Raw genomic sequence first — 27,136 nt, forward strand, 5'->3', positions numbered from 1 at the left:
TTGAGAGAGAGAGAGAGAGTAAGTGGGGGAGGAGCAGAGAGAGAGGGAGACACGGACTCTGAGGCAGGTCCCAGGCTCTGAGCTGTCACCACAGAGTCTGATGTGGGGCCTGAACCCATGAACGTTGAGATCATGACCTGAACCGAAGTCAGATGCCCAAATGACTGAGCCACTCAGGAGCCCCTAACATTTTTTAAAAAATATTTTATTTTTAAGTAACTTCTACACCCAACACAGGGCTCGAACTTACAACCCCAAGATGAAGAGTCATATGCTCCTACTAGGAATTCACCCAGGGGATACAGGAGTGCTGATGCATAGGGGCACATGTACCCCAATGTTTATAGCAGCACTTTCAACAATAGCCAAATTATGGAAAGAGCCCAAATGTCCATCAACTGATGAATGGATGAAGAAGATGTGGTTTATAAATAGAACGGAATACTACTTGGCAGTGGAAAAGAATGAAATCTTGCCATTTGCAACAATGTGGATCGAACTGGAAGCTATTATGCTAAGTGAAATAAGTCAGAGAAAGATATATGATTTCACTCGTGTGGAATTTGAGAAACTTAGACTATGAGGAAGGGAAGGGAAAAATAGTTACAAACAGAGAGGGAAGGAAACCATAAAAGACTCTTAAATACAGAGAACAAACTGAGGGTTGATGGGGGGGGGGGGTAGGGGGAGGGGAAAATGGGTGATGGGCATTGAGGAGGGCACTTGGGATGAGCACTGGGTGTTGCATGTAAGTGATGAATCATGGGAATCTACTCCTGAAGCCAAGAGCACACTGTATGTACTGTATGTTAGCTAACTTGACATTATAAAAAAATTTAAGAAGTCATATGCTCTGCTGACTGAGCCAGCCAGGTGTCCCCCTATGACTTTAAAAAGGTTTGGAGTCCACTCCACTCTCCATTCTTAGGTCATTATCCAAAGTCGCTTTATATATGTATGTATATATTTCCAGTTTTATTGGAGAATAATATATTTTTTTTTGAGAGAGAGCACACGTGCGCAGGGAAAGGGCAGAGGGAGAGGGTGACAGACAATCTTAAGCAGCCTTCACACCCAGCATGGAACTCAGTGTGGGACTCCATCTCATGACCTCAAGATCATGACCTGAGCCAAAATCAAAAGTCGCTTAACCAACTGAGGCACCCAGGTGCCCCAATAAATACCTTTGGCAACGTTTTCTTCCCATTACAGCCATATTTCTCATGGTAAAGTGAAATCCTACAATACTTTACAAATTTATGATTTAGCTCGATTTGTTGAATGAGTTTTCATTTGAATGAATTTGAATGAATTTGTTTTCCCCATGAAAAGAAAATAGAACCAGTAGTGTTCATAGGGGCTAGAACGTGGAGAGTGACAGCTTAAGTTACTTCTGAAGCTTAAGGGGCTCGGACTGATTACATCATCGACTGAAATTTGCAAAGCTCGTTTAAATTAGTACCATCAAAAATTAAGAATAAATTGTTAAATTTATAACCTCCTGGGATTAAACAGCCATGGAACATTCTAGGGTATGGAGGGAACTGACAGGTCTGTCCCAGGGGAGGTGGCCACAGATGCTTAAGAGCCCTGCACCCCACCCATAATGAATAGCTGAACACAGGTCCTGCCCTTCCCCCCTCCACCAACTTGCGGGAAGTGAGCTGGGGCTGGCTGGCGCCTTACCCTCTCTCATCACCCACCAGATCCCTCGTGATTCCCATGACTTTCTGCTGTTTAAGAGCCTCCGGCCACATCCCATGTCTCTTTGAGGCTGCCTGGAGTGCTGTGGAGGGCTGTGAGGCATGCCTGGATTTCCCCTTCCACAGAATTTCAGAGAAGTTAACTTGGCTCAAGACTTTCATTTAAATTGGGAGATGTGAATATAGTTTCAACAGAGGAAATCAGTGGAAACCTCTCAATACTTAAGGACCGAGGTTTACACAGCACGAACGTGTGTCACTTTTAGGTAAACACCTCTTGGTGTCTCTTTCTTCCTTGGGAAAGTTGGACTTTCAGATCCATTCCTGGCCAAGGTTGGACTGTCCATAGCATTTTCGGATACAGTTGACTTATTTGATTCCCACAATATGACGATCCAGCAATTGCCACTGTCTTCGTTTTACAGATGTCGAAAATGCTGCTCAAGTTAGGGGACCCGCCCACGGTTCTGCAGATGGACAGAGAGAAGCAGCAAAGAGAGGCCTTGGTCTCTACTTCTGCTTTTTGGGCAGACGAACTGATACACAGATAAAATACAATACTCACTTAATTAAATGTTTATTCCATGAAAGTATGTATAAAAACTTACAAATCTGCGAACTCAACTATACATGAAACAGGATGACGGGATATTCAGTTTTTAACATACGTACAGCACAGCTATGAACTGTTTTTCCCTTTCCCCTTCGGTCCTTATTTCTGGCTCCTGTTTAGTCCTGTGAGACCATTCTGTCATTGGCGTAAGGAAAGATTCGTGGGCACAGTTTACTGCTTTCAGGCCAATGGAGGAAATTTCAGGTGTTTAAAAAAAAAAAAAAAAAAGTGGAGACTAACATCAAAATCAAGTTGTTTTTTGTTTTTTGTTTTTTTTTTTCCAATCAGCAATTAGGCGTTTTTTGTCCTGATTTTTCTTTGCCATTTTTGATGCTTCAACAAATGTTGCCAGTAAACTATTAGCATTAACTTTTAAAGTCATTAAAGTTACCACATGCTTTGCTCACAACTTCCCCTCTAGGATCCACATTCCTACGTGCACACACTGATCTGAAGCAGCTGGTTGGTGCTAAAACAGATTTAACACTGGCAACTGCTGGAATAGCGTGTCATTTTCTATTCAGAAAGACAATGTACTGCACAGGACTTTCAAATCTGATTTTTAAAACAACCGACAGATTTGTCAGAAACCGAAACAGAGAGTTTTGTTACTGTTCAACTTTGAAAGAAGCCAGCAATTAGCTAAGGCGTGTGCATTAATTCACCTGTTTATAGCAAATACCCACACATTTTCTCTTACAAACACACACAACTCACAGCTTCGTCATGTTCTATCCAAAAATTAAGATTGCCATCACATTATTACTTTTTCTCTTTTGTGTTCTGTTCAAGTAGATTTCTTAACTAATGATTTTTCTCGACTGGACATAATCTCAAAGGATGCATTCTGAAATAAGACACCTGGAGAATAAATACTGAGAGTGTTTTCTTGGGTTAAAAGTTTCCCCCACACCTAGATTTTGCATAGTACACAGCCCAGCTGTATCTCTAAGAAGCATGCCGTATTTTCCAACACTTTCTGAGAAGGAAGACTTCTTACCCAGGGAGAGTCATAATTCTAGCTTACCAAATTGCATTCTAGTTGTTGTGTTTTGTTAATAGACCCTTCATTAGTTCCAAGTTTGCTTTTAAATCATCTAAAACGTCTCAAAATCTATTTGAGTTTGTAAGTACTACTGACCATTATCTTTCCAATATCCCCTGAATTAACGTAAACATGTTCCAGGTTTATAATGCACAAAGCCTTTACGGAGGAAGGGCTGGGGTTGGGGAGGAGGGGGTGAGGTGGACAAAGGGACCAGGGACCTGTTTGTATCATGCCATGGAGAACTACAGTTCTGAATTGGGGCAAGGGAAAGGAGACAGTCTCTGTAAAAACGACAGTTTTTAAAAAGATAGGTAACATTCAGTCTAACAACACTGTTTCCTGTTCCTTTTTGATGGAAGCTAACACTGGGTGGTCAGGTTCCGTTACTTCTGCGTCCCCACTGCCCAGCAGAATGGACCGCCCCTCGTCCAGGGCGAAAACGTCCGAGTTCTGGTTTTGGCACGAATGTTTAACAACCTCATTGGGAGTGGAGAACGTTTTGTCACACAAGTTGCATTTGTAGGGTTTGTTGGTCTGTACCAACATGTTGTCCATCTGGCTCCCTTCCTCAAACGTGCAGAGTTCCAGAGTCTGTTTGTCCACCATGGTGTACGTGTCGATGCTCTGATTGAGGCAGACGTGCCGGGCAGCCTGGTTGGCCCTGCAAAAACTCTTGTCACAAGTGCTGCATTTGAAAGGCTTCCCGGTGTGTATGTACATGTGCTCCCTCCAGTGGCTCTTCTGGATAAACTTTCGGCCGCATATCGTGCACTCATACTTGCGTCTCTTTACCTCCCTCTCTTGGTCCGCCTGCTCCAAGTTGTCAATGTCCGCGATGTCCGAGGGCGGGGGCGTCTCCGAGTGCTGCTGCCCGTCGATGATGGGGGAGTCGGAGATGTGCTGCAGCTCACTGTCGCTTATCATCCCAGCCTCAGGCACTTCCATGGTGTCTTTGCCCAGGTCGGCTGCGTTGCTACAAAGAGACAGGGGCACGCGGCTTTCTCCCGGCTGGCTGGACGTGAAAGGTACGCCGGTGTGAATCTGGAGGTGTTCCCGCAAACTGCTGCGGAGGGTGAAGCGCCGGCCGCACAGGTGGCAGGCGTAGTACTTGGGAAAGCTTCCGTTCCTCTTCATGATGCTCGGCTTGACGTGGGCTATGGTGAGGGATGCGGGCTGTTCGTCGGACGAAGAGGCTTCCAGATTGGTCTCCTCCCCAGGGGGAGGGGGAGGCACGGGAGTGGAAACGAGTTCTGGAGACAGCGAGGTCTGCAGGGGGTCCGAGGGAGTCAGATGTGTCCGATTCACCTGGGCCAGATTGGACGTCAGCTGAGACAGCGGTGGGGCCTCGGGCACCTGCTCCTGGCTCATCCTGGAGGTCTGCGGCCGTGGGTCTCGGCCGAGTTTCTCGGGTGCCGAAGCAATCTTGGTGGCTTGTCTCAGCTGATGGTCTGCGATCTGAATGCCGTACAAGGAAGAGGCCAGCGGGAAAACTTGGTCGGGATGAGAAAAGGCTCCTTGGCTGGCCAGGCTAGCTTCTTGGATCAGTGGGTAAGCGTGCAGAAACTTGATCCCCTGTTCTAACCGAACGGGATCAATCAGCTGAGGCGCCATCTTTCCCGTGTACATCAGATGTAAGAGATAGCTGAAAATATCTGGCTGTATGTCAGTTGGTTTCAAACGGACACACTCACTGAAAGAAACAAGTGAACAATTTGTAAGGAAATGTCAACTCGAGTCTCCAATGATAACATGAACTCTGGAGAAAAAAAAAAAAAGGCAAATGAAACCAGAACATTCCCCATTTCTTACTGTTAGTGTTTCGTGAAATGGAATACTCAAGGGAGATAACTGGTACCTGTGTAATTTAATTATATTAAGAACAGAGAGAAATACGATAAATAGATTTTCGAGGACTGAGAACCAAAAAGTTCACATTAAAGAAATATGACATCTTAGCCCCTAGACTCTTGAAGAAGTTTTTCTCCTCCTAATCTATGTACATTTCTATCATATCACACTATATTTTTATGTAGGACTCTAGGAGATCTTTGGCTAAAAGTCTTGGCATCTCCTATTGACCCAGTGCCATCCAGAGCTCAGCAGGTGATCTTTCAAAGTAAATCAAGCAATCTACCCGATAAAAAAGTTTCTTCATTTGTAAAATGACATGGGGGGTGGGGGGGGTGTGTGCGGACCTGGGCTAGAATGAACCAGTGCCTGAGAGCAACACAACAAAAGTGAAAGAAAAAGAAAACCTGACTCTGTGCTCTGCAGCTCCCTGATCTCCCTCCAGCATGAAGGAGGAAGCACCGTTAAGAGATGGAGGTACATTCTAGCTCTAACGGGGCCGGATCACCTTCCCAGTATTGCTAGATTGCATCACAAAACAGTTCCGGGACAACTTACCAAAACATCACCATCACCAGAATTACAACTGGGCTTCACAGGCATTATCTCATTAAGTTGCCATTAATTCTCATTTTACAGATGAGGAATTGAGGCTCAAAGAGATTCCTACTTTGCTCAAAACCACAGAGTTAGTAAGAGGGTCTAACTAAATCTTGGTCTAATTCCAAACCCGTGACACCAAAATTGTTTAGAGCATGAAAACAATCCTATGTGGCATTGAAGGCAGATCTGATTATTCCCATTTGACAGATCTGGAACCTGAGATCACCAAAAGTTAGGTGATTTATCTGAGACACCTAAAGCAGATGGTGGCATTGCTGATTTTCTAACTTCTAGACGTTCGTGTTTGCCTCATTCCAGAAACATCATTCTGATCAAGCAGCTATACTCAAGTCCCAAAGAACTCTTCCTAAACCATCAGTAATGACAGAAACTCTAATGCATCATTAGAAAGCAATGATATCTATCTATATATTATTATGAGGTATGTGCTATCATCCATTCAGTGAATTATATTCTACAGACAATATAGACAATGCATTTTCAACTTCAAAGGCAGCTTCCCTGAATGCCTTTAGAATTTATAATTTGTTTTTTTTTTAAGTAACCTTCAAGTCCAGCGCAGAGCCCATCACGGGGCTTGAACTCATGACCCTGAGCTCAAGACCTGAGTGAGGTCAAGAGTCAGACGCTTAACCAACTAAGCCACCTGGGCACCCCTAATCATTTTTTTTTTATTATACCACTTACTATTATAACTTTTTGTCTCCTTTAGCTGTTTATCTTAATAATAAATATTTTCCAGCATGCTAAAATAGTAACAGTATACCTTGCTCTTCCAAATTTAACATTTTATTCTATTTTTTTTAAAGGTGACTGTCATAGCAATTTATGACAACAGATTTGAATAATTGCTGTTTTGCTATCGACGTGTGTATATTTCAAGATGAATGCATACAATAGTCATGTGAAAAACCTCTGACTACCAAGTATGAAAAGTCAAAGAATAGGAAGTGGCAGCACTTTAGCAGCAGAAAGAACAGAGCTTATGTGATTCTATTTTTTAAAAAGACACACAGATCACTCACTCATCTTCCTTTGGAGTCTTTTATAATGCTTTATTTATCTTCCTTTAAATAGGAATGCAAACACAGGCGGTCTTCCCTTTAAGCACAGGGCGACTGCCAACAATACTGGGTTGTATACTGGGATGCCTTTAGGTGCTCTGGGGAAGTTCAATATTCAAAACAAAGCTTCAGGGATCATGTGTGGGGAAGAATACTTTAATCATGCAAACAATCCCCTCCGAAATTGAGAACGGGGAAACCACAGGCCTCTAGAGTACAAAGTACTCCCAGGAGACTATAGGGCACCCTTGTTCTGCCAGGATGGAATGTTCCTCCAGGCAGAAGGAAGGGACCGGTGGCTTCCCAAAAAGAAAAGGGAAGGGCAGAAATCCAAACGGGGGCAGCATCTGTGAGCGGGAACTACCAAGCAGGGCCTCTTTCCATCAAAATTTTGTTATAAGTTTTGTCATTTCCCCTCATTTGTTATTGTACAGGTTGTCCTCTGTCTAGTGCCACAAAGGGTGGTGACTCAGCAGAGCTCAGATTTTAAAGAATTGTGTGCCGTCTCTGAAGGCAAGGGAGAAATGGGGCTGGGAGACCCAGCCAGGCCGAAGGGAGAAGGGCCCCAAAGTGGCCCACTGAGCTGGTGAGGACGCACCAGGGAGAGGGAGGCGGGGAATCTCTGGGAGTTCATGCGGCGCCCAGGGAGGTTCCCAGAAACCAGCTCTCTTCATTTCCTGACTTTAATTTTTTTTTCTTGAAGCAAAAGTACACATGCACACATATACACATGGAGACCCTTAAAAAAAAGTTATTTAAAAAAGCTCCTTAGGTCTCATTGCAGCCATCTCTCTGACTGCTTTCCCTTCCAGGCAGCTAGACCTCTCAGCTTGCTATGGGCCAGACTTCAGTCATTTCCAAGTCCTTCTGGAAGCACATAGCTCTCCACGAGATAATTACACCTATGTGGTTTGATTTGCAGATGTCTGCTTGAGACAACACTTTTATGGGGAAAACATAGTTTTAGCACAGCTACGAGCCCTTCATGCAAACTTTCACCGTAATTCAGTTTTAATTTTTCCTTTACTAGAATATCAAAGTAAAAGATGGGCTTAATGAACTTTGGAAATAAGGAATTTTAAATAACGTCCGACCTCATGGGGAGGTTGTGCTTAGCAAAACTTGCCCCTCTGCGGTTTTACTTTTGGGAGCTCTATGTTTGTAGTTCTACAAGACTGAAAACTTCCCAGAGTGCTGCACACGAGACAGAGATACGGCTAGTGGTTCTGCAGACATTAAAACACGCTTAAACCAAGTGTGCAAAAAACCGTATTCTCAGTCCACCTTTTGGGTAGTCAGGTGGCTGTTCAGAGCCACCTTGCAAAAAATGCCTTGGTTTAAAAGCGTGCCTCTGGCCTTCGACCAGGATTTGCTTGGTGTCCATGAGAAATGTCGCGTGCCTCCAACAACAACACTTGACTGCTTACATTTGGGACTCCTATCCACACAGATCCCACATTTCCTTGTTACAAAGGCATTTAATTGCCCTACATTTAAGTTTCTTGCATCTATTTAAAACTCATTATGTTGTATTCTTTTACTCCCCCAAATGAAAATCTTCCTCCTTTCAAGACAGTTTCATTCATTGTGTGGAGACTTCTAAGTACCCATTAGTTATGAAGTCTCCATGTCCTTAAAAGGGAACATCCTTAGTGCCTGAGATAAAGCAACCTCTGCTTGCCATTATTCCTATTGTTTCCCCATTCTGCTCCTCCAGACATTTAACAAGTGGCTATTATGTACAAATACCGGACCTATACACTGGGGCTTTCAAAAAGATTTGTAAAACCCAGTCTCTGCCCTCAAGAAACTTACAAAAGAGGAGGGGAGAGAAATACACAAAGAACAACACAGGGAAAATGCGTGGATCTTGTAACGGGCAAAAATAAAGTGCTAGGAGATGTGGGAGAGGAAAGAAGTGGCTTTTGATCACTTTGGAGGGGGGGGGGGCTGGGCTGATGGAGTGGAGTGGCCTGGTGGGAGGGGCGGTCCCAAGGGGGCTTGGAGGTCAGGCTGCCAGCCTGAGGGGCCTTGAAAGAGAACAAGGAACGTGTGTGCTGTTTTGATGTGCGGAGGCGATCCTGCAGGTTTGTGATCAAAGGAGTAACACCACGGAGGGGATTTCTGATCCAAGGCGTCCTACAGCCAAAGCACTGTTCAGAAATATTAATCTCACAGTCGTGGAAAATGATTAGGAAATGGAAGGAAGTGAGAAGGGGAAGGAAAGGACTAATGCAAAAGGGGCGTGAGGGAAACATGGCTCAGGGGACCAGAGGATAGGGTTTTAGAGCGATTTGAAGAACAGGTCACCTGGAGATCAACAGGGAGGTCAGGGAACGACCCAGGAAGGCCTAACTCCACTTCAGACTGGCACATAACTCCATTCAAGCCCACGAGCGGCCAGCCTCACGGCCTTGGGAAGCAGAGTTCTGGAGGCCACAGAGAAAGGTCAAGGCCAGAGCTGTAAACTGGTGGTTTCCAGCAGAGGCAAAATCCAGGAGCACTAGCAGCTCCCCTTGGGGTAGAGTGCATATGGAAAGAAGCATGGAGGGCCCAAGACCAAAACTCAGCACAGCTCCCAGAGGGCAGGAGAACGGGACATTCTGCATCGTCAAAGCACAGAGAACAACCCCGAGAGAGGAAGAAAACAGCAGGCAGCAAATGCTGCCTAGGACTGAGGCTGAGATGCCAGAGGCTGAGAAAAGAGCCGTGGTTTTGATCAAGAGGTGACGTTTGAGAAATGATTTCGGTAGAGATGGGGCAGACACGGCAGTGGCAGCGGGGACGAGGGGTGGGGGGCGCACGAGCTAGGCTGCGGTTCGCCCTCTGAACACTTCCACAGTGAAATAAAGGACAAACTGCCCTGTAAGTCAAGTAGATGGCACCACTGGGTGTTGGGGGCGTGGATCCTTCGGGGACTCGAACGTGGGGAGACAGCGCGCGGTGAAAAGTACAGAACAAAAAAGTAAGAGGCGGGATCTGGTAGCACGACGCTTGGAGGAAGATCCCTTTTCCTTGGACATCCAGGGTCCTCTTCTCCGAGGCAGGAGAGATGGGAAGGAAAAACCAAGCAGAGATACGGAGGGAGATTAAGATGTTTTAAGAAAAAAAAGAAGGAAGCTGGGGAATTCATGCCCTCAAGCTTCCCATTAGACTGGCAGACCAGGATAAAGATTGGGAAAGGCATGGGGGGGCGGGGGAGACTCAGGGGTGTGTGTTTGGGGAGACTCGGGGGTGGGGGTGGGGCCAGAGGAGTGGGAGAAAGGGATCCAGGAGGCCGCTGTCGATCCTGCCGTGCAGGGGACACCCAGCCAGGGTCCGGGGAGCCGGGGTGGGGGTAGGGGTGGGGTGGGAGGGGTGGGGGGCGCACTGCTGAGGGCTTGCAGGTCAGGGTTCTCAATGGCTACTTGAAAGCATGAGTAACCAAGATGAGCAAGGTTGGCAAGTGAGGTCACGAGGGAAAACTGGGAGCCTGGGAGCCTAGGATTCCAGGGAGAGGAGGTGAGACCCATGGTCTGGATGGGCAAAGAGCAGGTTCAGAGGGAAAGAGGGCCATGGAAGTTCAGCGTCTACAGTCATTAGATTATTATCAACCACGTTAGTTACCTGGTCTGATGGACAAACAACATCTTAAAGTAATTGGAGAATGAAGCAAGAACTGATTTGTGTGCCTTGAAGTACACATCGCCGATGGCAACCGTGCAGTCACACAGGAAACCAAACTCTCGCTGAGCGTTTAACTGTTGCAGGAGAATAAGTCCATGGTTGGCCAAATCCATTTTTTTAAAAATCTGCAAAGCAAACAATTTTTTTTTTAAGAAAGGTGATTCACAAGTAAGTATGTGTCCTTTTTTACAGTCACCGACAGTAACGATCACAGCTAACGTGTCATGCTAACAATGTTAGGTAAACTCACTCAGTCTTCGCAGCAGCCCGCTGAAGTAACTCTGTCTTCACTTCCATTTTACAGATGACGACACTGACTGTGAATCGGGGGATTACGTGATCTGCCCAAGAAACGGACTCAGTTGTCTGCTCTTGGGACAGCCAACACCCCCAGATCTGCTAGTCTTATAGTTTAAGATTCCAAATGCAAATTTTAACGACCTATCAGAAATTGTCAAAACTTCCACAGAGGCCAATTAAGGTGCTGGGGTGGGGCCACAGCAGGGTACAGTGAAGATCTCACTAAACTGGGGCAGTTTTCCAGCTCCTACAGTGTGGGCAGGGCCGCCCCTGGCAGTGATACAATTACTCTTGGATGCCTGCACTCCCGGAGGCAGGACGGAGGAGGGTGCTCTTCTCCCTTTTTTGTGGAGGAGGAATTGGGCTTTGAGAGGTGTAAATGATTTGCCCAGGCCATCTAGCTCCAACGCAGGGGAGCCAAAATTTAAATCTGCGTGTTCTGAGTCCGGATTCTAAGGTCTTCATTCCTTACACTTTACCGTAGCAAACCACTTGGCCTGAATCTATCTCCAGCAGGGGAAGTGCCTCTAAAGGGGACGGTTCATCAAATCAGGAGACTGCTCCTTTCCCGCAAAGAGTATTTATAACAGCTCACTACACACAGATCAGCTTTATACCTAACAGTAGACTCAATGTTATAAGCAGCGAATGCTTTCTCTCTAAGACTGTGAATGAGCAAAGTTGCCCACTCTCAGTACTGAACATAGTACTGGAAGTTCTAGCCACTGCAATAAAGGAAGAACGGAAATAAAAGACACACACACACACACGAACTAAAACTGTCCTTATTTCCAGATGACAGTGTTGTTATGCAGAAAAAAATCCCACGGAATCTACAAAAAAACGCCTGGAACTAATAAATGAGTTTGGCAACACCACAGACAGGCTATAAGATAAACATGTAAAAAGTCAATTGTAATTCTATACACTAACTTTGAACTTGTGGCCACTGAAATTAGAAATATAATACCATTTACAATCACTCAAAAACTGAAATACATATGTGTCAATCTAACAAAACATGTATAGGACTAACAAAACATGTATGTTGAAAACTATAACACTGAAGGGGAAAAAAAAATCAAAGAATATCTAACAAAATGGAAAGGTGTACCATATTTACAGTTAGGAAGGCTCAGTAAGAACATAAATTTTTCTCAAGTCTGTACATAGGTTTGACACAATTCTTATTAAAATTCTAGCAAGATTTTTTGTTGCTATAGATAGGGATATTGTAAAATGTGTAATGTTAAGCCAAAGAAACCAGAAGAGCTAAAATAATTTTTTAAAAAGAATAACGAATTGGGATGAGTCAGCCGGAATTCAGGATGCATCAGATAGCTAGTGTCCAAGACTGTGTGGTATTGTCGAAGGACAAACATGCAGACCAGTGAGACAGAATGAGCACCCAGTGCTGATGAGCATCCACATGAATACACGCAACTGATTGTTGACGAACTCACAAAAGCAACTCAGTGCAGGAACAATCTTTTTGACAAATGGCGTAGATAAACTGGACATAGACCAAAAAAAAAAAAAAAAAAAGAGCTCTGACCTAAGTTTCATACCTTCTATAAAAATTAACTCAAAATGAATTACAGACTCCAAGGTAAAACACCCAACTATAACTTTCGGGGGAAAAAAATGGGAGAAAAATCTTAGGGATCTAGCATTAGATACAGAGTTTTTATACCTAACATCAAAAGTATAATCCATCAAAGGAGAAAGTGGTAAGTCGGATTTCATTAAAATTAAAAATTTTTGTTCTGTGAAAGGTCCTGTTAAAAGAGGCTGAAAAGGCAAGCTAAAGACCAGGAGAAAAATATTTGAAAACCTTTGCAAACCTTTTGACCAAGGACAGGTATATAGAGAATATGCAAAGAATTCTCAAAACCCAACAGGAAAAAAAAAATCTATTCAGAAAATAGGCAGTAGGCTTGAAGAGACAGACATTTCACCAAAGAGGATATGCAAATGGTCCATAAACACATGAAAAGATTGCCAACATCATTAGCGATTAAGGAAAAGCAAACGAAAACCACGATGAGATTCATTATAAACCTATCACAATGGCCAAAATAAAGTAATGGCAACACCAAATGCTGACAAGGATGTCAAGGAAGCAGACTCTTCAAACACTGCTGGGGAGAACGTAAAATGGTGTAGCCACTGCGGAGAAGAGCAGTTTCTTAGAAAAACTCAATATGGAACTACCGTCCTACCCAACAATTATGCTCCCGGACATCTATCCCAGAGAATGAAAACTTATGTTCACACCAAAACCTACCCGTGGATATCCACAACAGCTTTATTCCTAATAGTCAAAAACTAGCAACAACCCAGGTGTCCCCCAGCGGATGAACAGTTAAGCAGTGTGCTATGCCCACACCACAGGAAACAACACAGCCAGCAAGGAGAAATGAACTACTGATACGTACATACAGCAAGGTGGGTGAATTACGCAGAGGGAAAAGATCCAATCCCCAAAGGTCACATACTGCACGATTCTATGTATTTAACATTCTTCAAGATCATAGGAACAGAGAACAGATTAGTAACAGAGGGTGAGGGGAGCAGGAGGGAAATGCGTTTGGCTTCAGAAGGGCGACATGAAGGATCCGGGTGATAGGAATGTTCTGCAGCTCAACTGTGTCAACGTCAGCACCCTGGCCGGGATGTGGGAGCACAGTTTAGCAAGTAGGAAACTCAGTTTACCGAGTTTCCACTAGAGGAAACTCGGTAAAGGGCTTGCGGGATCTCTATTATTTGTTGCAACTGCACGTGTATTTATAGTTGTCTAAAAATAAAAAGTAAAAAAAAAAGAAAAACCCATCACACATCAATTAATTAGCCAGATTAATTAAAAAAAAAAAAAGGATAACTATGATGTTTAACTACAGAATTGGGAAAGCTAGTTTGGAGAATACATGATCATGATCAATAAGCTTTAAAAAAAACAGACCACGGCAATTCTTACTAAGCTGGTACTGATCTCCCCACTCTCCTTCCTGTTCTAGGGATGATCTGGCAGATTGAGAAATTAATAAGTGTTACCTGAAAGGAATGAACGAGACGGATTAATATCATAAGAGACCGATCAGGTCACAAGGCAAGACTGGAGGATGTCAAGTCTCGTGTTTTCTACCCAGAGTTACATCCAAACATGAAAGGCAGGAGGGTCACTTAAGGCTGCAGCAATTTGGGTACCCAGACCTACACCGTAGGCTCAGTTATATGTTCAAATCTGTGGAAAGCATCAGGACCTTCATCCCCAATATTTCCTGTGCAGGGGAAAGCGCTAAGATTAGGTAGGGGACACAGAAAACGAGGCCTGGGGTTCGTGATGAAAACAAGAGATGGTGCCAGGTTGCAGGGTGGCAGGGACTACAAAGAAACATCACTCGAACCTGACCTCCACCAGGATATAACTTTTAGAAGCTCGCCTTCAAGGCTGTTCTCTGAAAAGTGCCAGACGACTTCCTTTTCCATCCTACTAACCTGCCTTTCTCTACAAGAAAGTATAATACACCTCGAAGAGCAACCTGCGAACACTACTTCACGTGTTCTGTCTCTGATCATGGTTCCCTACATGTTTAGGTGGTTTCAGGTGTCATTCACGGACAGACAGCAGCTTCAAGTGCGAGAACATATTACTATTTATTTCTTGATGATGATGACAAGAGTGGCTGTTATTTACGGAGTGTTTCCTTGACCATTCATTTCCATATGCTCTTCGTTTAATTTCACGCTAAGGTATTTGAGGTATTACTGCTATTCGTATTCTATATATGAGGAAACAGGCTGAGAGGTTAGCTGATTTGCCCTTGATTATAGAATCAGAAAGCGCAAGAAGTGAGATTTCAACAGGGTCATTTGACTTGCTGGGACGTGCTATGTGCAAGTATGTTTACAATTAATCGGAAATATTATTATATTCTCTTATAACACGATTAAACAACATTTTAAAAAAATGTTTATTTATTTTTTGAGTGAGAGAGCAGGCCGGGAAGGGGCAGAGAGAGAGGCAGACAGAGAGAATCCCAAGCAGGCTCTGTGATTTCAGCGCAGAGCCCGACATGGGGCTCGAACTGCGAACCGCGAGATCGTGACTTGAGCTAAAATCAAGAGTCGGACACTTAACCGACTGAACCACCCAGGCTCCCCTCGGAAATATTGTTTTTATCGCTGCTTTTAAGTATATGTACTTGTTACGAGAAATTCAAATATCACGGACACACAATAGTGAGTTGTCCATCCACCAACCCCCTCCGCCACTTTCTCCACACTCTGGCCACACTGGGTATTATGGCCACGTCTTTGAGAATCTTTGCCAAATCCACACTCATTTTCCTACCTTCTATGGATTTAATGATGAGAGGAAGTATATTTTTGTGTTTATCGATCATTTACATTTCCTCCTGCATTCCCCTCATGAGCTCTGCCTGGTTTTCAATCAGGTTGTTTGTCTTTTTATTGATCTGTAAAAACCCTTTGTAACGTAATAAAAACGAGCCCTTTACCACATGTCGCTGATGTTTTTCTCACTTTCTTTTAATTTCGTTTTACAGAGATTTCTGACATAGAATTTTATGTTTTAATGCCATCAAACTGATCAGTGTTTGACAGGACTTTGAAGTTTTTGTTCTTACATTAATGGATATGCAGCCTCTCCTTCCGTAGAGCAAAAGGAAGGGCTTCTCATTCCACAAACAAACGTATGTTTTTTTTCTTTAAGACCATAAGAATTAAGCTATGAGAGAACTATGAGATGTTTCTTTTTTTAAGGGAGTCTACCAGTTATTTTAGGATCTCAATTTAGAGATCTCCTATTCAATCTAGAATAGGAAACAAACTGAACATGTCTTTTACAGATAGAGGGAAGAACACATGTACAGGGGTCTCAGGGATGGGGAAAAAAACCAAACAAGAGAAGGGAAAATGGGAAGAATGTTCCAGATTCACAGAGGAAACACAAAACCGTGTACATTTTTAAGAATCGTACTTCAGAGACCAAAGAAACCTTTCTCGGGGAGAAAAATAAGACTCCGCCCTAGAGTCTCACACATGTGAATGAGTCCGAGAAGACAGAGTGGGGGGGGGGGTCCCCAAGCCTGGGGGCATCTCAGGCAGTGCCCCCCAGCCAACAGCACTGCCTTCTGAAGTCTTCTTTCCTCCTCAAGGCCCCTTCAGAGCCATTTCCGTGCAGCCTATGCTGCACTGGCTGAGACGGCAGATCTTTTATGGGGGGGGGGGGTGGTTCTGGTGGAGGTCACCCCCCCTTTGTGGAAATGGATGTCTGCTCTTCCCTTCCCACCAACTGCTGACCAGCAGCATCACTCCTGTGCCCCCACCCCCCACCATTCCCCACGCTGGAATGGCTCAGCAAGGTCACAGAGGACCTCTGCTCCCCAGCCCCACTGAGTATGCTTACTCGATCTCTCTGCGGCATTTAATACCCTTCCTCCTGCTCCATAAATACTGTCTTGGGCTCTGAGGCCACTGTGCTTTGGTTTTCTATCACCTCTGCCTGTTCTATTTTAATCTCCACCAAGGATTCCTCTTTTGCTGATGCCCCTCTGCCTTTTGTCCACAGCCTGCTTCTCATTCCGTGGACTCCCTGTGGGGATCCAATCCACTTCCGCTGGGCCTTACCGCAGCACCCCCTCAATTCAGGATAGGCAAGACAACTCAAGTCCCCCTTCCCCTCACCCTCATCTCCCCCAAAGACAACAAAAGCCACGGACACAAACCTGCTCCTTCTGTATCCCTAGCTTACTGCACGGCACAGCCATCCACTCTTTGACCAAGGCAGGGATCTCCACTCCACTTAGGGTCTCACTTCCCTCACTCCTCAGTCAGTCACCCGGGGCTCACCAACTTCAACTCCTTACCCCCACCACCTTAGCTCTGCCTCCCTACTCATCTCTTCATTTCTAGCGCTTGCCCCTGAATCCATCTACAGGGAAGAGCCAGGATGATCTTTCCAAAGGTCAAATTGATGTTACTAACCGGCTTAAAGTCCTTCTGCGATTCCCTACTGCCTTTAGGATGAAACCCAAATTCCTCAGCACCTCCTACCCGGCCCTGCATGACCCAACCCCTGCTTAACTCTGCACAACATACTCTCGTGCTGATCCAAACTAATGGTTTCCAGACTTTACGATTTCACAGACCTACTAAAAACCAATCAACCAACCTCAAAACTAGGGGTCCAACAGTATCAGTCCCTCTTTATTCTGCAAGAAAAGTCATAAAATATTCACATACCCTGTAGGATGGGGGACTTTTTTTTTTAAATATATATATATTTTAGAGAGAGAGTGAGCATGCAAGCAAGGGAAAGGAGCAGAGAGAGAGACAGAGAGAGAGAGAGAGAGAGAGAGAATCCCAAGCAGACTCCACACCTAGTGCAGAGCCTGGAGTGGGGCTCCTCAATCCAATGACTGTGAGATCATGACTAGAGCCGAAATCAAGAGTCAGATGCTCAACTGACTGAGCTACTCAGGTACCTTGTAGGACGGGGGACTTCTAAATATAAATGGGTAGAAAAGACATAAGGTCAGAATACTTTTCTGAAGGAAGGGTTGTTGGCACTATATTCATTATAGGGAATAAATTTTCTCATGCACAAAAAATTACTACATGAAATTTTATTTTATGACATTAAATTGTGCCTGGTTCTTTTCTTGATATAAGATTATCTACTTGATGATCTTTATGAAGTGATCAAGTATCCAACTTGTTCAGAAATTCAAGCATCACCAAAAGCCCAGTTTCATCTGAATATGTTTATGATCATGGAGACAAAGTGATGTTATTTCGCTCACTTTGGAAAAGCTGGATGAAATGAGATAAAGCTGAAGAGGGGCATTTTTCTTTACAACCAGAAGGTCCAGAAGCCCAGGCCACTCTTGGGCTCCCAGCAGTTTGCAACACTCCCTGCTCAGAGGCCTCGCTCTCAAAGCTGAGTTCAGCCCCTGATTTTATTCCCACTGTCGGGAAAGGAGGCCCGTTTGAAGGGGGCCTTAGAACCTCTGTGCCAGACCTTCGAACGTGCCACCTCCAGAGGGACTCACCACTTACCGCCCCCCAGCCCCAGCACTATTTGTCCTCTGCAGAATTTCCAGGTCCTTAAGATCAGGAAGCTCTCCTTCCCTCTGGAGCACCTGTGAACATGCCAGTCTACTTATGTCTGCCTGGTGCTTCCAGAAAGCCAGCATGGAGTCCTATTTATCATTTATTACTTTATTCCAAGTACCTAGAATATTGTCTGATGTTTAAAAAAACTATATGTTTGTTAATAACTATATGTTCAGAGAGAAGAATGTTGAGTGCCAGACATGGCTTGGCCTCTGACTAGCTGGGTGCTGTGCGGGAAGTTAAATTTCTGATGATCCTAGACTAACCTAAAAAGTCACATCAATGGAAAGGGAGCTATATTTTAGCAAAAGTTTTTGAAATTTTTTTTTTTTTTTAAGTAGGCTTCATACCCAGCATGGAAGCCAACGTGAGTCTAGAACTCATGACTCTTGAGATCAAGACCTGAACTGAGATCAAAAATCCAATGCCTAACTAAGTTACCCAGATGCCCCAAGTTTTTTATTTTTAAAGTTTATTTATTTATTCTGAGAGAGAATGAGAGCATGCACGCACGAGAAGGGGAGGGTCAGACAGGGAGACAGAGAATCCCAAGCAGCCTCCTCGCTGTCAGTGTCAGCACAGAGCCCAGCGCGGGGCTCGATCCCACAAACCACGAGATCGTGACCTGAGCTGAAACCAAGAGTCGGGTGTTCAACAGAATGAGCCACCCAGGCCCCCAACCAAGTCTTTTATTTGTAAATGTCACTTCATCCTTCTTCATGAACTTCAGAACTTCAATTCAGTTCTGAATAGTGCTTTATACTTTACAGTATACTCTTTACACTCCTCATTTAATCCTCAACAATACCATGGTATATCATTTCCTCGCTATTCAGTATTAATTATAATATTAATAACCACAGCACTAATAATTAATGACCACTTATTATGTACCAAGGACCAATTACCCTATCTATCTCCAGAAAGAATCTACCAGAGTTAGAAAAGTTAAGTAACTTGCCCACATGTAGGCCAGCTCCTAAGACGCAGATCTGGGAAGTCGTCATGCTTTTGGTGAAAGCCTTCTGAGGTGCCAGGCACAGTGGATGCAAGGGTATGCAGAATACAGACAGAGTTCAAGGGGGAGAATCGAACAAGTACACAAATGTACAATGTGAAGAAAAATATAAGGAACTGGGGTCCAATTTGGGAGTTGGAGGTCAGGGAAGTCTTCTGTGCGGAGACCTTGGTTAAGCAGATATTTGAAGAAGAGTTAACTGGGCAAGAATGGAGTATTCCGGGCAGAGGTCAGCATCTGCAAAGGCCCCAGGATACGCGGGAGCAAGATGCAACTGGGGAACTGAACGAAGGTCCGTGTGGCTGAAGGGCAAAGAGCCAGAAAGGAATAGGCTAGGTGAAGTTGGAGACTCGGGTCTTCTTAAAGATTTCGGTTCCTATCTTAAGAGCAACAGGAGGCACCAGAGGGGATTCTGCAGCGGAAGTGACAGGATGGCCACACTGCAGGCGGGAGTGGTGAAGAGCCAGGTGAGGAGAGACCTTCCCATGGTCTAGAAGAGACAAGACAGACTGGGTGGTGGCCATCAGGATGGGGTGAGAGGGACAGGATTTGAAACGTAGTTAGAAGATAAAAACTCAACGGAGTCGGTTGGTGAGTTAGAGGGAGAAGGGTGGGGGAAATTGAGGTGTCCAAGATAACTCCTAGATTTCTCGCTCGTGTGACTGGAGAGATCGTGGGGATTCCCACCAGGAGAGGGAAGACAGGCAAAAAGGCAGCTTTATGGGGAAGATCGCGAGGGTTATGTTCAGATGTGCTGGGACCAAGATACTTTTGAGATGACCAAGGAGAGGTGTGCAGTATACTTTGGTTATATTGGTCTGGAGCTCTGAAGTCCTGCTGTGATTTATGTCTTGAGAGTCTTTGGAGAAGCCGGGTGTATCTGACTCCAAAAATCACAACATTAAATTACTACATGATAGTTCAGAGAGGTTATAACGGCAAACAGAAGTCATCTGAGCCCTGGTCTTCCGGGTGTAAATTTCACACGTTTTCCTCTGTACTACTTGGCTCCACAGATCTGTCACTAATTAATCCTAGTCACCCAGGACAGACATGAAATCTGACATGAAACTGAAGACCTATATAAAGCCCTCAACCAATTAACACTACAAATGGAACTTAAAAAAAAAGAAAAAAAACTAAATAAAAAAAAATCATTTGTCTTTCTTAAATCAGAATAGTGAGCAGAAAGGCACTGAACAAAAGTGGAGATGGAGAGGGGAGACCATTCTTAAAAGTGGGTTTTCGTAGAATGCCTTCTTTATGCATGTACATGTGTACAAAATTTTCTTTTCCTTAAGCAAACTCAGAGGTTGTAAGACACATGTGGAAATAAGTAAAAAACACTTTCCAGAGCTAAGTATAAATGACCGTTTATATTATTTAATGCCTCACCACTGTTTCCCACGCTGATAATGCAACACTCCCTAGATGTCAAGTGCTTTCAGCTTCCAGCACACAGCAAAGGTGGAGGTTACTCATGGTTTGGAGGTGCGGCTGAATGGGACAAATACCATCACATTATGTTCTGACAACCCAAGCTCCTCCTACGTTTTCAGTATAAGGAGAGAAGACCAAAACAGCGCTTGGGAACTGATGACTCACTTTTTGAGGATAATAGCTCTCCTAAGATACTAAACACCACTTAGACTACCCATTTCAAGGGCACTAAAAGGGTCCTCTCAAGACCTTAATTTTATTTAAGTGAAGCATAAATGAATACTGTAATGCACAGGACCCATCAGTAACAGAAAAAGCACTACCCACAAGTAAGATTGATTCTTTCAAGTAGTTCAGACCACTTACCATGATGAAAAAACTGCTTTTTCAATTAGTATTATTAATAATTAATATTTAGGGCCCATAAAGTAAACCTGAATGGGACTAGTCATTTGAATTTCAATGTTTTTAAATTGTGTCTCAAAGCTAGGAAATGTGTCTTAATTAGTTGTGGTGACAGGTTGATGTATTTTTCTTAACATTTCTTTAGTCACGCCTCCTTGAAGGTAAATAGAAAAAGGTGGGACATAAACTAATCAATAGCTCTTATTTTGAATTTGAAAAACATTGACTTTGTAAGAGTTTGCCTTTTCAATTACGTGCTGCTGACGTTACCATTGGCATTAGTTTTTGATTTGTAAGTGAAGGTCACAAGGAGGTAGTTCCGGGATAGGCTGTGTCAAGGAGCCACAAATCCGAGATTTACGGCTAATAAGGACTTGATATTGAAGTGATAATTCTAAAGGCATTATGCTATAATCAACTTTAAGGAAACCTACATATGATCACACAGAATTGAAAACTTAATTTGCCGTTTTTACAAATCTCTGTAATAGAAGACAACTGGATTCTGCATTTACTCTGCCTCTCCACTTACTTTGTTGTGGTATCTTTTTTGGTTGAATATCAAAGAAAATCCAACCTCACCCACATATGCAGTTGGAAAAAGAAATATTTTAATAGCTTTTCTAGGTGATTGTGGACATTTTTCTTTGATACTACACCAAAACTTGGTAAGTTGTGGTTTCTTACAGTTTAGCTGTGCGATCTAAAAATACATAATGAATGAAAATTTCCTACTCTAATGGGAGGAAAATTCATTGCTCTATCTTGCTCTTTTAACAGATCTTTTACCTATGCACAGTTTTTAACATCACCCATTGGTCACTGGAAAATGTCAGCTCATCGAGTTATGCAGATCTTTCCAACGTTGACTCATTTTGTCAACAGCTAAAAAGGCTAATCACATCTTATTATTAAACAAGTTGTTTTGACCTCATGGAACCCTGAGGGGGGTCCTGGAGATTCACAACGGGCTGTAGAACACACTTAGACAACGCCTTTCAGAAATTACTTTGGGGCTCAGAGAATCTAAGCATCTAGGTAGGCATGGTGTGGAACACAAATATGCTTTGAAACTATTCTCAGATGATTCTTATAGTTCATCCTTGCTTGGTGCAGAGCTTAGGCGTGTACAAAATTTAATGGAACTATACCTCTTGTAAAGTAAAACCTCTTACAAAGTAAAAAGAACCATTTTGTGAGCAGTCAGATACATAAAAATGCTTTATAAATTCCTGTCTTTGCACACTGGGCTTTCTTGAAGTCAGAAAGTTATATGATGTGTACCTCATCCACATGAACTGGGAATTATGTGCTTGAGTGTAAATACTAGCCCCTAACTTGGCCTTCATCACAGAAAAAAAAAGTCCTAAAATATCCTGGACTGCCAACTCCTGGTTCTGCGGCTACTGGCTCCATCTCTCAATGGCATATTGGCATTGTGAAACACTAGCTCTTATTTGCTATTGATTCAAAGTAATATTTTAATTATTTAAGTTTCATTTGCTAATAAAAATATAACTTGAGCATAAAAAAGGCTTAGAAAATGTTCTCAAGCTAATGCTTAGAATGTTTATAATTTTTTTTCTTCGGGAAAATAAAAACTCTCAATTCCCTTTTAGGTTTTCAGAGTCATACTTAGCGACCATAAGGAATCAGGAAAAGGGATAAATTCCCTTTTCTGCCGCGTGCACTCTGAAATTTATGGTAAAGTCTCCAGCAGACCAGCAGTCTTTCCTTTACAGTGACAGGCTGGAACCACACAGGTTCCAAGGCTGGAACTTGCTCAGTGTTCCAAGTTGACTTCAGGGAAAGGCCAGCGGGCCTCGGGATGCAGCACCAGACAGGTAAGAGATGGCAGGTCTCCAACTGCAAAGCTGATCCCCAGCCAATGCCACATACCTGCCTTAGGGGCCTCCTTCACTTTCTACCTCCAGGTCTGGAATTCTCAAGCTGGGGAAAGCGCATCCCCCTATTCCGGGACATCTAGCGTTTACAAGGCACATCTTAAAAGGTCAAGGTGGATGAAACTTTATATTTTACATAATTTTTACATTAAAAAGGTATAGATCTTTGAGGACAGTGCAAAGTTCATATTAACCTTTAAAAACTTAAAAAAAAATGTTTATTCACTTTTGAGAGACAGAGACAGAGTGTTAGCAGGGGAGGGGCAGAGAGAGAGGGAGACACAATCTGAAGGAGGCTCCAGGCTCTGAGCTGTCAGCACAGAGCCTGACCCTGGGCTCACGCTCACCAACAGTGAGATCACGACCTGAGCCGAAATCAAGACGCTCAACCAGACGCTCAACCGACTGAGCCACCCAGGCGCCCCCATATTAATCTTTAAGAGAAAAAAGAAATTGTCATCGTGGACCTAAAACATGCACAGTGTTTACTCTGCGGCTGGAGTATTTCAGCAGAAGTTTGCAGAGCACCATTTATTTACACCCTCTTTGAGAGAAGCTTTAAAACTGGCAAGTGGTGGGACTATACACTACAGCAAAGTTTTAGGGGCGGTTTATCTGTCCCCCTTTCATGGTCTTCTCCACTACTATTTTGTGGCACTTAATACCACCGGTATAAAGTTGTGCTTTGAGATCTTACCATGGTGTCATTAACGGGTCAATTCTTTGGCTAGAAAATAACCTACAAACCACAAGTTTATTGAGAAATGCCCAGTTTGAAGAATGCAGTATTAGAGCTTTTTTCTCAAAAATTACCTTTTAACAGTTTGAAAACAGCCTGCATGTACATCCTATTATTTAATAACGGCCTGTTATTTAAAATGCAAAATAAAATCTATCTGAACAACGAATGTTGCTTTGTAATAAATCGGAGGACTTAAAATGTCTTAATTCTGATTTCCTATTGAAGCTTCAGGCCTCTCAGACTAAAATGCTAGTGATATGTACATCCTGCTCCCGTGCTCCGTCAGGGTCGACATAGATGATCTGTCCTAAAAAGGACAGTGCAGCCCATTTAGGGAAACCCAGAGCACCCCGGAGCTCCGTGTGAGCCCGTGAACTCGTAATTCTGACCTTTTTTATGCTTTACTGCAACAAAAACTTATAAAAATGAATAGAATGGAAACACACACTAAGTGGGACCATTGTATTTGATGAAGAGCAAATGAACACTGCAGCGGTGGGGCGGGGGTGGGGGGTATTTCCCTAAGGCATAATTAGGAGTTCAGCAGTTCCAAGTTCTCGCAGTCAATTGGCCTAGCAAAAAGTATCTGCATTTTCATCCGGCCCAATCACTTTCTTGCCTGCCCTGCTACCCTTGCTTTCCTCTTGCCTCCTTTCACTACCAGCTAAACGCGACAAAAACCTTGCTTCCTAAGCACCGATGCATTATCAGTTCTCTTTTTAGCCTGTTTAAAAAATCAATGGTTTGGGGGTTCCGCTACACAGGAAAAACGCCTCGGGCCGGGGAAGCAGCCTCCGCGCCCCCAAACTCCCCTTCTCAGAGCCCTGGGGCGGGGGAGTGGGGGAGTGGGAGACGAGGGCCGCGCTGGCGGGGAGCGCGGCTCGGACGCCGGTCCCACGCCCCAAGGCAAAGCAGCCAGAAACCACAGCGCAGCTCCGGGCTAACCTCGGCCTCAGCGGAGGCGCAGATTGCCCGTGGAGCGGAAGCCCGAGCCTGCCGGCCTAACGCGCCCACACCCGCAGCCCGGGCCGCAGCAGTCCATCCAGGCGGCGCCCAGGGAGGCCTCCATCTACCCCGCCCGCAGGGGAGCGGCCCAACTGCCGCGGCGTCCTGCCTCGCCCCGCCCCGTCCCGGGGGGGCGGGGGCCCGGCCGGGGGCGGGGCCGGCTAGACCGGCAGGGGCCCGACGGGCCCGGGCGCCGCGCACCCCGGCCCCGCCCCCATACCCGAGGGGCTGAGGGAAGGGGAGGGGAGGGGCGACGCACTCCGGCCACGCCGCACGCTCTCCGCTTCCCTCGGTCCCGCGTGCGCGCGCGCGCTCTCCCCAAGTCCCGCGGAGTTTAACACAATGCCGACGCCTACGCCGTGCGCAACGCCCCGGCTGGCGCAACAGCTCCGGCGCCGGGGGCGGGGGGTGGTCAGACAGGGCCAGGGGAAGAGCGCGCGCGAGAGCCGAAGACAGCGCGAGACCCGAGGAGGCCGGAAGCGCGCGTGCGCGCCCCCGCCCGCGAGCGGGGAGGCGGAGCCGCAGCAGTAGCGGCAGCAGCTGTAGGAGCCGCTGCAGCTGGGAGAAGCGCCAGAGAGGCCGGGCCTGCTCCGGTCGGACCGGATCCCTCCCCTCCCCCTCCGTCTCCGCTCCCCTCCCCCAAACCCACTTCCGCAGCTCGCGGCCTTGCCGCCGAAGAAGCAGCGGCGGCAGCAGCAGGAGGCGGCGGCGAGGCGTCGGAAGGATTACGCACCTGACGGGCCCGCCTCTCAGGGCTCCAGCGCGGGACGCTCACCGGCCGCCGCCGCTCGGGACGCACTTCGCGGTGGCGGCGAGAAGGGAGGGACCGGCAACGGGGAACGGAACGCGAATCGCCCCCCTCCCCTTCCTCCCTCCCTCCCTCCGATCCGCCGCCCGCCCTCTCGGCTTCCGTCCCCTCCCCCTCCCGCAAAGCCCCGGATGGAGCCGCCGCCGACTCGCCGCCGCCTGGCTCCGGGGGATGGTTTTGTCAGGCGGCCAGAGCCCCGGCGCCAGGCGCAGCCGCCCCCGCCCCCGCGGGGCGCCCCTGCCCTCGCTTCCCAGAACTGGGTCCCCGTGTGGTCCGGGCCCTCCGCCTGCCTTCACCCGGAGCCCCGGGACGGGGGTCATTCTTCTTTGTTGCCACCGTTGGTGCCGGAACCGTTTGCGAGCTCCGGTGGCCCCCGCCCCCCCCCGCCTTCCCGGAGCCCGGGCCGGGGGCGGCACGTGGGCACCGGCCCCGGGAGGTGGAGGCGTTGCGTGCTTACCTGTCGCCGGTGCTGCTGCGGCGGGGGGTGTGGAGGAGGCACCGCTGGGCAGCCTTGGCCGTGCTCTCCCCGCCGCCGCCGCCTCTGCCTCTCGCTGCTGCTGCTGCTGCTGCTGCCGCCGCGGTCGGTGTCTCCGGCGCGGCGGCGGCGGCGGCGGCGGGGCTTTTCCTGTCCGGTTACGTTAAGGTCACATGACCGAGAGAGCGGAGCGACTAGTGCAAAGAGGCTGAGAGCGGCTCCCGCCGGGGGGGAGAGGCGGCGAGAGAGCAGTGGCGGCAAGAGCCCCCTCCGCCCCCCCCCCCCCAGCCGCCTCCCCTCCCCCCGCCCGCCTCCGCCTCCTGCTGCTCTGCCGCCGCCGCCGCCGCCGCCTGCAGCACTAACTACACTGCCGCTCCCACCCAGGCTCCGCTCTGCTCCAGCCAAACTTCTGCAAACCATGTGCAGCCGAGGCGAGGAAACTTCTCTCCACCTATTGGGGCTGGAGGCTTGAGTCACTAGCCCCGTGTTTACATAAAGTGTTTAGGTAGGATAATCCTGGAGATGCTCTGGGAAGGGATGCAGAACTGCTCCGGATCCTTCTTGCAGGCTTCTGCTTGACATCTCTCGGCCAATACTTTTGTCCCTTTATTTCCCGTGTAGCCTAAGTTTTAAGACTTGAAAAGGAGTGGACTTGAGAGCCAGGGAGAAACTTGTAAATCACTAATAGCTGTTTTTCACCAGTGGAATTAAAAAGTCATACCAAAGTAGATCTGTTTGTGGTGTGTATAGAGAGGTATAAGTGCTTCCTTAAACAGACTAGTTGAGTGTAATGTCAGACGTTTCTGTTAGGATGAATTTGATGCTTATTTCAGTAATTGTGTTTTTCGAAGCGTTGGTCCAAAATCAGTTTGCAAAGCACTTTTGTTACTTGAGAACAGTTTACTTTCTTGTTAAGTTTTGATCTCTTGGGTACTGTTAGATTGGATTTAGAGTTAGCCATTCTGTTAATTTGGAGGTCCTGAAACAGGTAACGTGGCAGACAGGGGACTTAGATTCTCTGGTGGTCATTTTTAACATTTTAAGGTTTGTTTTTGTTGCCATTTTGTTAGAATTATATTTATATCTTTGGAAGTACCGTTTAATTTCTTGAGGACTGGATTTAGTGATTTCTGTATTTTACATATCTAGGCTTTTGAGGACTTAAGACTATGGCTTGATTATTAAGGAACTGAAGGCAGCAGTTTCCAGGACACTCTTTGGTTTTAAGGCATGCAATTTGGTTATAAGCTCCTTAATTTGATGTTGAACCCGTTATGGTTTACAGAGCCAGCCTTAGCACATTGCCTTGGCACATAGTTTCCAAAATATTTAA

General features: G+C 45.8%; 1 protein-coding gene across 2 annotated transcripts; it reads right to left on the reverse strand.

The window, feature by feature from the left end:
• Positions 1–2,264: 2,264 nt before the first annotated feature.
• ZBTB2 (zinc finger and BTB domain containing 2) lies at positions 2,265–25,858 on the reverse strand. 2 transcript variants are annotated; one of them, XM_042987324.1, is made up of 3 exons: positions 25,786–25,858; positions 10,507–10,691; positions 2,265–5,054 (listed from the first exon to the last, which is right to left on the reverse strand). In XM_042987324.1, the coding sequence occupies exons 2-3, from the start codon at positions 10,677–10,679 to the stop codon at positions 3,683–3,685; spliced, it is 1,545 nt and encodes a 514-aa protein (XP_042843258.1). In that variant the 5' UTR covers positions 10,680–10,691; positions 25,786–25,858; the 3' UTR covers positions 2,265–3,682. The 2 variants fall into 2 exon arrangements, with proteins under 2 accessions (XP_042843258.1, XP_042843259.1); XM_042987325.1 differs by lacking the exon at positions 25,786–25,858 and adding an exon at positions 25,254–25,310.
• Positions 25,859–27,136: the final 1,278 nt, after the last annotated feature.

Source organism: Panthera tigris, chromosome B2 (genome assembly GCF_018350195.1).
Source record: "Panthera tigris isolate Pti1 chromosome B2, P.tigris_Pti1_mat1.1, whole genome shotgun sequence".
Lineage (NCBI taxonomy): Eukaryota > Metazoa > Chordata > Mammalia > Carnivora > Felidae > Panthera > Panthera tigris.